The sequence below is a fragment of the Pipistrellus hanaki genome (assembly GCF_964339955.1).
Source record: "Pipistrellus hanaki genome assembly, chromosome: 8".
NCBI lineage: Eukaryota > Metazoa > Chordata > Mammalia > Chiroptera > Vespertilionidae > Pipistrellus > Pipistrellus hanaki.
The window spans coordinates 70,689,044-70,703,662 of NC_140510.1; the positions used below are offsets into that span (position 1 = coordinate 70,689,044).

General features: G+C 50.2%; 1 protein-coding gene across 6 annotated transcripts in view; it reads right to left on the reverse strand.

The window, feature by feature from the left end:
- The window catches only part of HECW2 (HECT, C2 and WW domain containing E3 ubiquitin protein ligase 2), a 226,022-nt gene that overhangs the window by 83,857 nt on the left and 127,546 nt on the right, over positions 1-14,619 (reverse strand). For all 6 annotated transcript variants that reach the window (XR_014795809.1, XR_014795810.1, XM_084893123.1 and 3 more), the window contains 5 exons: positions 14,088-14,183; positions 11,198-11,348; positions 10,400-10,503; positions 9,752-9,876; positions 3,382-3,567 (listed from right to left, as the gene is read on the reverse strand). Coding sequence is in view for 4 of the 6 variants with exons in the window: in XM_084893123.1 (XP_084749249.1) it covers positions 3,382-3,567; positions 9,752-9,876; positions 10,400-10,503; positions 11,198-11,348; positions 14,088-14,183 (662 nt within the window). In the remaining 2 variants the exon portion in view is untranslated. The remainder of the gene's footprint in view (positions 1-3,381; positions 3,568-9,751; positions 9,877-10,399; positions 10,504-11,197; positions 11,349-14,087; positions 14,184-14,619) is intronic.

The following is a 14,619-nucleotide window of genomic DNA, read 5'->3' on the forward strand; positions in this document are numbered from 1 at the left end:
CGTTGTTGTACTTGTTCAATAGAAACGTATCTGGCCACCGGGTAAAGCTAGCAATAAAACGACTGGTCCGCAGCATGGGAAGAAGGGACATCTGTTGGGGGAGACAGAACATGCTAACAAGTATGCCAGGAGGTGAGTGGAGACAGACGTCATGAAACAATGCACATGAACCGACGGGGGGGGGGGGGGGGGGGTTCAGGAAAGGCCTGATCGCTCACCCAGGGAGAGTGGAGAGCAGTTCCCCCTGGGCTGCCTTCCTCCACGCCCCCCACAGCATCTCTTCCTCCCTGCACCAGGACTGACCCCTCACTAGCGAAGGGCAGACTCCAAGCACCGGCTCAGAGCTGGCAGCCTGGGCTCAGATCCCATTCCACCTGCTTCTCTCGGTGGGACCATGCCGTGCCTCCTCTAAGAGTTTCCTCGTCTACAAATGGGGATGGAGCTTGGCCCCTGTGGCTCAGTCAGCTGAGCATGGTCCCATGTGCCCAAAGGTTGCTGGTTTGCTACCTGGTCAGGGCACATGCCCAGATTCTGGGTTTGATTCCCAGGAAGGGGCGTACAGGAGGCAGCTGATGGATGTTTCTCATCCATGTTTCTATCGCTCCCTCTCCCTTCCTCTCTCTCTAGAATTAATTTAAAAAAAAAAAAAAAGCATTTAAAATGTGGGTAAACATAGCAGCTATCTATAAGACTGCTGTGAGCATGAAAGGATCAAATCCAGGTGCTCAAACATCATGGGGTCAACACTGCACCCCACAGCAGACATATCACAGGGGCAGGCACACAGGCACGCAGAATGACTCAATAAAAACGCTGCACTTGAAAAGAGAAGAGGGAGCCAAATTCCATCAGCCCAACGAGCTAAGTGCAAGAGCATTCCTCTCAAGAACCCTTCCATCTAACGGCGGATTTGGACACCCTATTTCCACGTAAGTCTAGAAACCACGCGGCACGGTAGGAAAATAACTGTCATTGGAGAGCTTTTGACGTTACAGTAAGTGGATAAAAGTTTACTCCCTTTCAGTGTTCTGGAAGCAAAGCAATCTAGCTATATCAAAGGCTAATATGCAAAGTGTCCCCTTGGGATTTCAACAGGGAGAACAGGAGTTCCATCGATCGCTATGATGGGCACTGACCACCAGGGGGCAGCGCGGAACAAAAGAAGGTCTAGGGAACCTACCTGCGCACAAATGTCATGCCCTGGACCTCTAATTCATTAACATTGCAGGGCTGGGAGAAAACCCACTCATCGCCTGGGGGATGGGAGCTGTGACTGACCGCTGACATAGCATGAGCCTCTCCCAAGGGTCCCTTGAAGTCCCTTGAGCTCACTGGGAGCCAGTCACCTGGACAGGAAGGACGGGGGACTCACAGGGAGACACACCTGCTCTAGCGAAGGCGTCCAGCTTAGGCAAAAATCCTGTGGAAGTCCTAACGCAGGACGCGGAGAGATGAGGCTAAAGTAACCGGCTTTCAGGCCCCACGGACAATCCGTTTTGTCCACAGGGCAGGGGTCCTGGTCTGTCTGCCATGCCCAACGGCAGCCAACGGCCAATCTACCAGCAGACTGTGCCGTCAGCTGTCCACCAGCCCCAGCCCACATTCAGGGCCCGCTGCAATGCCTATGACCTTCGGTGGAACCTGCCTCCACACCCCCAACCCCCAACCCCCAACCCCACACCGGGAGTCCACAGCATCCTCAGGGAATAGGATGCCAAGGTCATGTTTACCGCTGTCTAACCACCGAACCTTTTATAAATGCTGTGAGGCAGAACTTGTCCTTAACCCTCGATCGTTACTCATCGGCAACAGCACCCTAAATGCAACTGAAACTGTCCTGGAGGTCCAGGGGCTGTGACGAAGACGCTGTCCCCCGGAGACGTCAGGCAGGCTAGGATGGGCAGAGAGGGCCCTCCACACCCACGTGCACAAGCTCCGCGTCCCTTCGCCGAGGATGCAACTGACTGAGCAAGTTTGTCTCTACACAGAGCAGGCTGTGGGCAGCATTATCGCCCCTGGGGTTTCCCGGGCCAGGGGTTCTCTGATGCTCACAGCTCTTCCCTGGCCGAGCTGAGAAGAGAAATGAATGCTGCTCGCCGCTGCTCTTGTTCGCCAGGCATAGCACCATCAGTGCTTTTCTGAGTCCTTACCGGGACCAGCGAGGCCAGGGGTGGGGAACCTTTCTCTGCCAAGAGCAATTGGGTATTTATAGCATCATTCCAGGGCCATGCAAAATTATCAACTTCCAATCAGCCTGCTCTATTTGGTCCAACGTTTCATTAACTCACCCCTAAGGCCTTGGCAGGGCCGGGCCAAATGATTTTGAGAGCCCATGGGATGGATGTTCCCCGCCCCCTGTTCTAAACCTCGTCAGGTGCCTCGTCACGCTAGGCACTTATTTCTTGGTTTATTTCCCGCCTCTTCCCATGAGCACGCAGTTGTATGAAGCAGCTGGCTTGTCTGCCTTGTGTAGGTGCTCGATAAATGTTTGCTGAATGAATGGGCCAAGCACAGTTACTTTCGATGTCAGGTCGCTGTATCCCTCCGCACCCACAAGGGATGGAAAGTCCTTTTACAGACAAGGACGCTGAAGTCAGTCCCTGCATGGAGAGCATGGTGCCTTCGACCAGCTGCCCGGGCACCGCTCAGGCCCTGCCCATCTCTATGACACTGGGCAGGTCACCAAGCCAACCGCTGAGGCCCCGAACCTGGAGCTGGTAGTAACGATAACAGTGCTGTCTATGGAGTTGCTGACAGAAGCTCAGACACATAAAAAGCTTAGAACGGTGCTAAACAAGAATCAAATGCACAGCATTTTAGCTGAGGAACCCTGACAGAAATGACCAAGTTCCTCATTCAGGTTTTGTACGCGTGACAAGCTCCTGCTTACATCCCGGCTTTCCGGTTCACCGTCTACAAAGGAAGTAACCACACAGGTGGCTCCTCGGCCTGCGAGAACAGCTGTGCATTGCTCATCACACACGAATCCATCTGTGTTCCTGTTGGACGTGCTAACAAAATCCAGATCTGAACCAACAGGCCCAAACCCGGACAGCGTCACAAAGACACACCTTGTGTGGTTGCTTAGCAACCTCCTAGCTACCAACACCAAACAACGCTACTGTTGTTCAACTCTCCATCACACGAGCTGTTACGCCTCTTCCCTGATCCGCAGAAAATGGTGAGAGGTTACAGGGGAAGCGGACCCAGGCTGACAGGACTGTCTCAGGAGCGAACGCCCCCACACCTACTTCTGAGGTGTGCAGTGAAGTTGTAGAGACAGCCTGCTGGTCCAGGTTTCGCTCGAACCCAGGAGCTGGCCTGTGACCCCTCCCAAAGGGCCTCCCCTGGACGCCACAGGCAGAGCCCCATGCAGGTTACCTTGCCCTGATGGTCGTGCTTCATTTCCCAGCCCCTGGGCAGCTCCAGCTGCTTGTTGGCGAACATGTTGAGAAATCCCACAAGGTCCCGGTTGTGCTGGTAGCGTTCAAAGTGGTGGGTGTCCCGCCGGACTTTGGTGATCATGTGCTTCAAACACGTGTTGTTTGTAAACATGCGGTAGGCACTCTGGAGAAAGGATGGAGAACCAAGGTTAACCCCAGGGACAGGCAGGAGCCACACGGGCACACGGGTGTGTCTGCTCCATGGGCACACGGGTGGGTGTTGGCAGCCAGTCTCCAAAGTAGCTCTAGATTAGACCCACACGCGGGAAGGGCAGACACGGAAGAACCCATTTTGATCAAAATCAGCCAAACTGGTTTGGCTCAGTGGATAGAGTGTCAGCCTGTGGAGTGAAAGGTCTCAGGTTCTATTCTGGTAAAGGGCATGTACCTTGGTTGCAGGCACATCCCCAGTAGGGGGTGTGCAAGAGGCAGCTTATCGATGTTTCTCTCTCATCGATGTTTCTAACGCTCTCTCTCTCTCTCTTCCTCTCTGTAAAAAAAATCAATAAAATATATTTAAAAAAATAAAAATTTTAAAAATCCTATAGAAAGGCTACAGAAGGCAAGGCCGTCCTTCCCGATGATGTCTAGATGTCTGATGAGGAAGAAGGCCGTGGAGTCTAATTCTGTAGCGAATGAGTCAAAATCACACCAGGCGGAAGACCACCTTCCAGAGAGCCCCCAAAGAGCCCGCTTTTCTGAAGCATCGGAACAGATCACGGGCACTCAGTCCCGTGCTGAGCGCCCATGACGCAGAGGGCACACACGGAGAAGTCAGGTTGTGGGGAAGTGCTTGGCCACATGCTAAGGGGAGGTGCTCTCACAGTCGAGCTGTGTTCACCTGAGACCATAGCAGACGGAGATGGCTCACCTCACACCTTCTGAGAGGCATCAGCTCAGGGAATGGAATGGAAGACAGTGCTGCCTGGACTTCATACCTCTTACCTATATATATATATATATATATATATATATATATATATATATATATATATATATATATATTCTTTCCCTCTATTTTTCCTGTATATGTGCCTATATAGATACACACACACACACACACACACACACACACACTCACACACACGGCCCAGTTTATATTATCGAAAATGCACGCGTAATAAAATTCCACTACACAACCATACTAAAAAAAAGTGTTCTTTCTAAAAAATGCTATCGTCTTCATCTCTAGGATACTTAAGAAATACCCTGAAAACGAACCGTAAGCCATGGGTGGTCCACATAGAAGTCAGTCAACAAACACTCACTGCACAGTACCACGTGCCAAGGAACAGGAGTCGCTATGGAACTGACCTGGCCAGGAACGCCGCGCTGTCCTGGAATTAAACCTTATTCTCAGGTCGGTCCCTCTTCCCTGGATCTGGAGACCTACAGGTTTGACTTCCTGGGTGATGTTACTTATTTCTGTCTAAGGCAGACAAAGGCAAGCCCCACAGAAACCGGAATCCCTGGGCATCATTTCATTCTAACACCCATTCGCTGTCTCTGTGGTAGGGATGGAGGATAAAAGATAAGTGAGTCCACATGGCTCCTAAGTGTCCAGGGTCCCTCGAGATTGGTCAACACACTCGTTGCCAACGTGAGTCCCTCTGGAGCTCTCTTTCCTTCGGCACGGAGACCGGCAATGTTTGGAAAGGGACCCAGCCTGGGCCGTGGGTCTCTGAGTGGCTACAGAGATCATAGAACCCTGACAATCCAATTTGCAATGGGAAACACAGCTTTGTTAGCTTGTCACTGAGATGTGCTATTTGCCATTACAGACGTGTAACCTATATTATCCTATATAATAAAAGCCTAATATGCAAATTGACCGGCCAGCAGAACAACAGGTGGAACGACCGGTCGCGATGACATGCAATGACCACCAGGGGGCAGACGCTCAAATGCAGGAGGTGCCCCCAGCCCGCAGGCCCCAGGCCAGCCAAGGCGGGTGCCAGCGACCCCACCCCCATAGCCTTGCCAGTTGCCCCACAGATCGGCCCTGATCACCAGCCAGGCCTAGGGACCCAAATTTCATGTACCAAGCTTCTAGTATAAAATAGCTATTATGTAATATTCTGATTGATTCACTCATTACATACTTTTTACTTTGCATTAAAATATGTTCTTCCTTTCAAGACGAAAGGAAGGAAAGAGGGAAGGAAGGAAGAACACATTGAACCATTCCCAAATACTAGTGTACTCTAGTTCCCTAATACGCCCGAGTGAGTATACAGTATTTGGAGGTCACATTTCAACCTGTCTAGCCGGGAGCAGGCTCTGACGGCTGTGAGAAACCGAGGTGCCCAGCACAGAGTCTGCCAAGCCGGCATGCCTGTGCAGGGCTGTGGGCAATTAGAGGGCATGAGAGAAAAGACGGCGATAGCATGAAAGCAGAGATGGAGGCTAATAAAAGCAGGCGAAGGCTGTGAGAGGCGAACGTTAGCTAATTAATAGCTTAGCCCATGGCTGACCCTGCCTTGGCGTGGAACAAACACTCGGCAAGGCATCTGTTTGCTGCCCTTGGCTTTGAGCTGCGATCTGTTTCCACAGGGGCCCCTGCAGGCACAGAGGCCCCAGACCACACCGGCCTGTCTGGAGGCAACGGCGATGAGCTCCCAGGTCACAGTCGGGGACACATGAAGGTGGGATAACTCCGTCCGATAAATCGTTCCATTAGCCGTTGTTGTAAATTGGCGTATCTCTTGATACTCCTCATTTCTCTCTCATCACATTGAAGCAACTCAACGGGCCCCATCCTGACCTTTATCCGGAGCACCAGGCCTGCTCCTCCCTCGCCACAGGGAAGCAGCAGGACTTCATTGGGACGAGCAGCGGCCATAATGAGGCGCGGAGCCTGCCCCAGCCTCTGGCCGGAAGCGAGCCCCTGGGGCTGGACAGCTCTGCGCACCGGAGTCTTCGGCTGCTCTTCCAATTAATTGAGGTCTTTCATCTTCCTCCCCTCCACTCAATGAGACACGAAATAGAGTGCCAGGCTCAACTGGTCTTTGCAATAAGCATCGGCCAAAGCAAATTAAGTACAAGAAAGACTTCTCTCATTAGGGACTGGTGGGTAACCTCGAGCACTGATGGTTTTCCCGTCTCTGCAGCATGCACTGACTATTGGGGCCCACGCAGAACACGCGGCCAAACAGAAACACCCCTCCAGATGCTACCCTTTTATAAAGAAACTACACGTAGGGTTATTCACCTGCAAGTTTATTCTATTTTACATGTTATTCTACATATATACTATTTGTGTATATGCAAATTGACCGGCCAGCAGACACACACACACACACACACACACACACACACACACACTTGAGTGGCCAGATTATTGTGTTCTCTGAATACATAATAATCTAGCCCAGTGTATATCCTATAAAAAAAAAAGGCTAATATGCAAATTGTCCCCTTAACCAGGAGTTCAACCAGCAGGCCCATGTGGGAGCAGATATAAACATCTGTATATAGGAAAGAGGCTCATTATAAACAAAATCAAGTACCATTGTTTGCTAGATTATGGAAACAGCCCTACCTTATACAGACTGTCTTTATTTTTATCTTAGACGTTTTGTCTGTATTTTTAATAAGAGGGATTTTACATTGCTCTCATCTAGCTAAAGACTTAAAATGGAAGGAAAATTTAACTTATTGACCAAAGTTAACTTACCTCAATCCATCTATTTTGTAATAGTAGGAATACCTGACTTGCAAAAATATATTTATATATTTCAGAACAATGTTTTTCTTCATTAAGCACTAAAAATTTTATATGGTGGGATTAATGTATTTCTAGAGCTTATTAAAAGCCAGAGTAATAATGATTTGGCATGTATGTTGGAAATATTATCCAGTTGCATATAATGAATATATTTATGTCAGAATTATTAGACACATACAGGCATACCATCTGTAAAAAAACATGACAGTAATAATTACTAGTAAATCTAGATTTATCAGCAGAAATGGTTTATCTGCACCAGTGGTTGGCAAACTGTGGCTCTTTGGCCCCTTGCGTTTTTAGCAAAGGCCAGCTTAGGAGTACCTAATTAAGTTAATAACAATGTATTGTACCTACCTATATAGTTTAAGTTTAAAAAATTTGGCTCTCAAAAGAAATTTCAATCTTTGTACTGTTGATATTTGGCTCTGTTGACTAATGAGTTTGCTGACCTCTGATCTGGACAATTTGGAATAAATCTGATCACAACCAACAGAGGGCAGTAGAACATATCTTAAAGCAACCATCATGCAAAACAGGAAGAAAAAAAAAAACCCAACAATATTTTGTTTTCCAGTTTTCCTTTAGAGTTATAACAACCATATATCTACTTAATTATGTTCTTCTCAATAAAGATAATTAAGTAAAATACTGCTATACGTAATCTATGTTTTTATGTCTAGCTTAAAACAAACTGATAACTTCAAAACATAAAAAGAAAAGAGAACTAGGAAAGCTTTTAAATTAATATACTCCTTTTCTTTTTTTTTTCTTTTTTAATTTTTTAAAATATTTTATTGATTTTTTCAGAGAGGAGGAGAGAGGGATAGAGAGCTAGAAACGTCGATGAGAGAGAAACATCGACCAGCTGCCTCTTGCACACCCCCTACCAGGGATGTGCCCGCAACCAATGTACATGCTCTTGACCGAAATCGAACCTGGGACCTTTCAGTCCGCAGACCGACGCTCTACCACTGAGCCAAACCGGTTTCGGCAATATACTCCTTTTCTATGCTGAACATTTTCAATAATACAAACAGGGAGTTTACTGGAACAGTTGTAGATCATAAACAACTCAGGAAAAAAAAGGCTAGATAATAAATCTTAAAACAAGAAAACCAAATAAAAGTTTGTTTTGTGATATTTTCCATTAATCTAAGAAAAAGAAGAAATGCCGACAAGTAATGCCCTTCACCAAAAATGGGCTGACGTATCCCATAAATTCCTATCTTGAGACAATCAGCAAAAAACATCCAGCTACTACCCTTCTTGCCACGCATACATCCGGGATACACCCCGCAGGGTTTCAATCTCCTAGCAGCGCTGGATCCACAGCATTAATCAATCGTTGTACAGTCAGGAACGTACGCAGTCCAGGCAGGAAAAGCAAACGCAATTTAAGTGCTTTGGGAAGAACTGTTTAAAATCAAGATGGGCTTCCCAGCAAAAGGAGTTTTAAAATCATGTCCACAAAAAGAAGAGGGAAGACCAGAGCCAACACGCAAACCAAATAAACAAGAAGCCTGTAGTCCGCTGACACTGCTCAGCCGTGAAAGTCCGTTAGCCGTCGGAAGTCCTGCTGAATTACCGTGTGCCCAAGGCAGTGACGTCGTAAATGCAACAGCTCCTTTTACGTGGAAATCCCAAATTATGGGTCACAGACCAGTTACATCACCATCACTTAAGGATCTTTAAAAAAAATAAGGGCTCTTAGGATGTTCACTACACCTATTAAACCAGAATCTTTGAAGTTTGGGAACCAAGAGGATGCATCTATACATATAAAAGAGTAATATGCAAATTGAAAGGCAGAATGACCACTCGACCAGCCGCTATGAGGTGCAATGACCACCTCTCAGTCCCTCCCCGGGCTGGCAGGCTCCAATCACCCGATGGCAAACGGGGAACCGGGATTGGGTGGCAGCAGGGGCGGGACCAGCAGCCGGCAGTCAGGGAAGATGGCCCTGATCACAGGCCAGGCCTAGGGACTGTACCCGCACCTGAATTTCATGCGCCGGGCCTCTAGTTTATTTATAAAAAGTCTGCTGAGCTTCAGAATTGCAGCCTGGTGGTCCTTCACGGCATAAACCCCAGTCACCATCTCTGAAACGTTAACCTCCAGATACCACTGAGCGGCGGTATGACCTTGGGGATCGTCTTTAACCTCTCTGTGCCTCCGTTTCCTCATCTGGAAACAAGAATTTTTCATCTAACTCAAAACTCTGGGGGAATGGGTCAAACCATACAGCGTGCTTACCACGGTGACTGGAGCACATGTGGTGCTTGGTCAACATCAGCTGTCATCATTCCTACTACTACACACACACACACACACACACACACGCACCCACACACACGCACATACTCACACATGCACACATACAAACACACACTCACACACGCACACAAACACACACACATGCACGCACACACACATGCGCACGCACACACGCACATGCATGCACGCGCACACACGCATGCACGTGTGCTTGCACACACGCATGCACGCACGCACACACAAACGCACGCGCATGGGGAAGATGTCCTTTTCCCAGCACTTTCTCTCCCATGCGATACTCACGGGGTTCGAGTGTAGCACGGTGAAGAACTCGGGGCTGATGAGGAACTTCACAGGGGGAGACTGTAACAGCAACGTGAGCCTGGATCTGGAGGTAGAGTGCGGCAGGACGTTCTCACGGCGGAAGTCTACAGGGGCGGGGGGGCGGGGGGGGGGGCAGACCAGAACGGCTTTCAGGGCGAGCTGTCCACGTGGCACAAACACGCCTACACGGGACACCTGCGGACACCTTCCATGCCTCCTGTGTTGCCTCATCCCCCAACGCGTCTGTCCCTGATGTAAATTCACCCAGAAAACCTGGTGGCTCCTCATTCGGCTGAAGTGAAGCGGAGGGCCTTTCTGGTCCATTCCCATCTGAATGGGATGATGCTTTCAGTGATCAGACTCAGTCTTTGCCTGCTAGCCCACAGATCCAGAGATTAACGGAACTTATTTTCTACGTGGGTTCGTGATTCTTTTCGCAGTCCTAATACAAAGTCAAGGCGTAAGAAGGAAGAGGTCCCTGGTGGATTCTACTTTTGGAGCTGGATTAACGGATCTTATCAAAGGTCCAAAGTTCTCTACGAGAAAAGCCTCATGTGTGGGCAATCCTCCCTGCACCTGTGTGCTGCTCTGGTGCCCCCGCGGCGCCCACCGCCCGCCCGCGCGTACCTGCGCTGGCTTGGTGGAAGTCGGCCTCCTCCCCGGCCCCCTCGAGGGCGCTGGCGTTTTCCTCGGGCCTCTCGTTCGTCATGGTTCTGCGGATGCTCTGGTACCTGCACGCAGGAGCTCAGTCACCTCTCAGAAGCCCTGAGCCCTGGGGCCGCACCGCTTCCCGAGCCCTAGGTCTCCGCTGTCAGCCCTGCCTCGGCCCCTTCCTCCCAAACCTCCATTCCCTGGCCCGCCGGGCACTCTCTCAATTCAGTAAGTCACGTTGCATTGGATTTCCTCTGTCCATCGCTTGTGGACATTTTCCTAACACATTTTTTTTTTAAATTGTGGTCTTTAACCAAAGAACACAAAATCCCGCTATTGTCCAAGAAGAAGAAACAACTTTTTGCTCTGTAGCAATTAGTACCTGAAAAGGGACAGATCAAAAAGCTCCCATTGATAATAAGGATGCATCATGAACGGAGGTTCTAGGTATTAAAAAACGTATTTGGCTTACTAAAAGGCAATGCCTTGGGTTGACGAACAGGGTCATCAAAGGAAAATTACATATTTCCTTTCCAGTTTCCAAACCAGCTGTGTGCCCGCACATGGGCGTGCGTGTGCGTGTAGTGTAGGTGGTGGTGGTGGTGTGTGGGGTATTATTTTTTTTAACCAAGACAAGTTCAACGAAACCTATGCATCCTAAGACGTAGCACCTACACCTTAATGACAGGACACGCGGAGAGGAAAGCGAGACCCCGTGTCTCCGCCTTCGCACCCGGTAACCAACCCTGAGCCCACCCACAGCGCCGCCCTCACCTGCGGTTCAGCTGCTCCATCTGCTGGATGGAGTTGGACCTCTGCAGCACCTGCGGGGCGGGGGGCGCCGTGGGCCGCTGCCACGTCGTGGTCCTGTTCACGTGGTCCACGTAGAAGATCCTGCCGTGGCTGTCGATGCGCGCCTCCCAGTCTGGAGGGTTAGGAGGAGCTGAGCTGTCCACGTGGTCCACTCAGCACCTCCGACACGCTATTGTGTGGGGCCACGGACAGAGGCCTCCCTGCATAACCCGCCACCCCCCTCCGTCCACCCTGACTGACTCTGCTGCGCCCACTTAGTAACCAGGTCCTCGGTGCAGAATGCCAAACTCTTTTTTTTTTTTTTTTTTAACCCACACATTTTATTGATTTTTTTTACAGAGAGGAAGGGAAAGAGACGGAGAGTTAGGAACATCGATGAGAGAGAAAACATCCATCAGCTGCCTCCTGCACACCCCCTACTTAGGGATGTACCCACAACCAAGGTACATGCCCTTGACTGGAATCAAACCTGGGACCCTTCAGTCTGCAGGGTGATGCTCTATCCACTGAGCAATACTGGTCAGGGCCAGATCACTTCTTTTGAAACATAAATCTACGCAGCATTTAATCACATTTAGTTACATTTACGTGTCTCCTCTGTGACCCCGTGGAATGGTCAGCTGGCTGTCATACAATGATCATGCTTTTCTCTTAGAAGGCCTGGTGAAGACCACATTGCATGCAGAATGCCAGCCTTTAAAGACGCTATGAACGCACAGAACTCATCCTTAGGGATGAGCACCAGTATTTTTAAGATATAATTGGTATTCTAAGGCATTCCCGTCAAAATTGGTACTGCTGTTTGCTTTCCCCAAAGCAAGATTTTTTTCCTGTTTCTCCCCCCCCCCCCCAACTTACATAAAAAATCTCATAGCTGGCCCTAGCTAGTGTGACTCAGTGGGTAGAGTGTCAGCCAGTGGACTGAAGGGTCACAGGTTCTATTCCCGTCAAGGGCACACGCTCTGGTCACAGGCTCCATCCCCAGCAGGGGGCGGGCAAGAGGCAGCCGATCAATGATTCTCTCTCATCATGGATGTTTCTCTCTCTCTCTCTCTCTCCTTCTCCCTTTCCCTATGAAATCAATTTTTGAAAATTAAAAAAATTAAAAAAAACACCCTCACTGCTGGAAACGTCCTTGTGCATATTTACACACAATTTTAGGAAATGGTCTTCAGAAGATAAGAACGCAGCCCAGCCCGCACACAGCACCGCTGCCCCGCGCCCGGTCTGCACGATTCCACAGACGAGCACGTGTTCAGAGCCAGAGCACATGACTGCCCCCCACCTCCCAGCAGCACGATGTTTTAAAGGACTGTCTAATAGTACGCATAAGCGGTCTCGCTGATTACGTGTGTGCGTCTTCGCACACAAGCACATAAGTGCACATGCGGTGCAAACAGCTAGCAGAGCGGTCCTCAGCGCCAAACCTCCCAGCTCCGGGACCCGATCAAAGGCTCTCCCCATTAAAATGCCCGGAGCATGAGCTCATGGTTTCAAAGGGCAAAAATCTTCAGAATCAGGCGCAGTTGCGAAGAGTCACTGACGTGGGAAAGCAGCCGAGGTCTGTTCTTTCACCAGGCAAGTCCTCGCACATTTCCCTTTCCATCCTAATTATTTCTCCACATTAATAAGCCCCTTTCCCCTAAGCAGCTTGATTGTTTCAAAACGCTCCTGTGATTACACAGCTAATGGACAGACACCACAGGCCGCGCCCTGGGGGCCAGGCCGAACACGTCGAACGGGCAAGTATTCCAGCCAAGTCCCAGGGCTGGCAAGGCTGCATATGAGACCCCAGCCGGTGGCACCAGACAATCACGGAGGACTGCCTGGAAGGGGGTGGGGGTGGGGGGGCGGGCAGCGAAAGGTCTTTTTTTCGCTGATTTCAACACATTGGGATGCCCGGCATATGGCAAAGGAAAGAAAAACTGGGCTGAGGAAAAGCACAGAGAAGGCAAAGCCCTGAAGCCACTCAGGCCCCGAGACAGCAGACATGCGCAGGAGCCAGGCTGTGGGTCTGAACTCTTTGGCCCGGGCCACACCCCCCTCAGCAGGACATTCCCAAAAGGTCCTGGGCTCAACCTGCCACCCGCCGACCAAGAGCAACCACGGGGCCCTGATTCTAGGACCCACTTTCCAAACCCTCGGATCTGCTCCGAGGTTTCACTCTCTCCTTGCACACGTCCCCATCCCAAAGATTCCTGAGAACCAAGTATTCCCTTCTCAGCCCCTCCTCGATGGAGCTGCCATGATCCAGGCAGACGCGCAAACCAAACGTACATGGAAACAAACGGCCATCCCTCCCCAGGAATGTGTGCAATCAATAGCTTCCAGTTGAGGAAAAACAAAACAAAACAAAACAACACAAAAACAAAACACAGGCTAGGTCAACTGGGGATGAAAACAGAGCGGACAGCAACGTACAGGAAGCAGAGGAGAGACGCTGCCAGCTCCCCCACTAAGGTCATAACTACAATTTGGCTAAATTTCCTGGCAGCTAAAGCAGAAAAGAAAGCACAGTTCCATTTTCTGACAAAAAACAAACAAACAAACAAAACAAAAAGAACTTGTCTTCAAAGATGGAACTTTTTCCTTGGACAAACTAAGAATTTTCCCCAAGAAATATCGGTATGAAGTACAAACAGCAGTGGATCAGATCTATGGCTCTGGAGCAGGAGAGCAGGTCCCTGCCCTTTCGGAGGCAGGGGGACAGTGAGAGGGGGGGAACAGTGGTGGGGGTCACCTTCCACACGGAGTCACCTTCCACGCTGCATTGGCTGGGGACTGGGCATCCATTCCCAGGCCCCGTGTGTTCTGCCCCCCACCTCGCACCCTCTCCCTGGCAGGTCCTTACTCGGTGGGAGCGCCTCGTCCACCCGCTGGTACCGGCTGACATCCTGGCGCACGGACGGCAGCGAGCGCAGGGGCTGGTGGCCGTTGGCCTGGGCACCTAGGATCAGAGGTACACGTTATCCAGGTGCCGCCCCCCACCCCACCCCGCGTGTCCACGATCTTAAACAGTCAGACAGACTGGCGTACAGACCAGCAGCACATGAATGTGATATTGTACTGAAACCCTAACCAATAAGGGGGCTAGTCTCCTCTCTCTCTCTCTCTCTCTCTCTCTCTCTCTCTCTCTCTCTCTCTCTCTCCCTCCCTCCCTCTCTCCCTCCCTCCCTCCCTCCCTCCCTCTCTCTCTCTCTCCCTCTCTGGAGTCTCACTTCCCACAGGAAGACCCAGAAAGAGAAGAAAACAGGAGGTGACTGGGATCTCGAGAGACGTCCACCTACACCCATCTCTCCCCTTCCCTCCCCTCCTCTTCCCTCCCCACTCACCGCTGTCCTGGTCATGCGCTCATGCTTTAGGGTCACCTCCCGCACATGTGG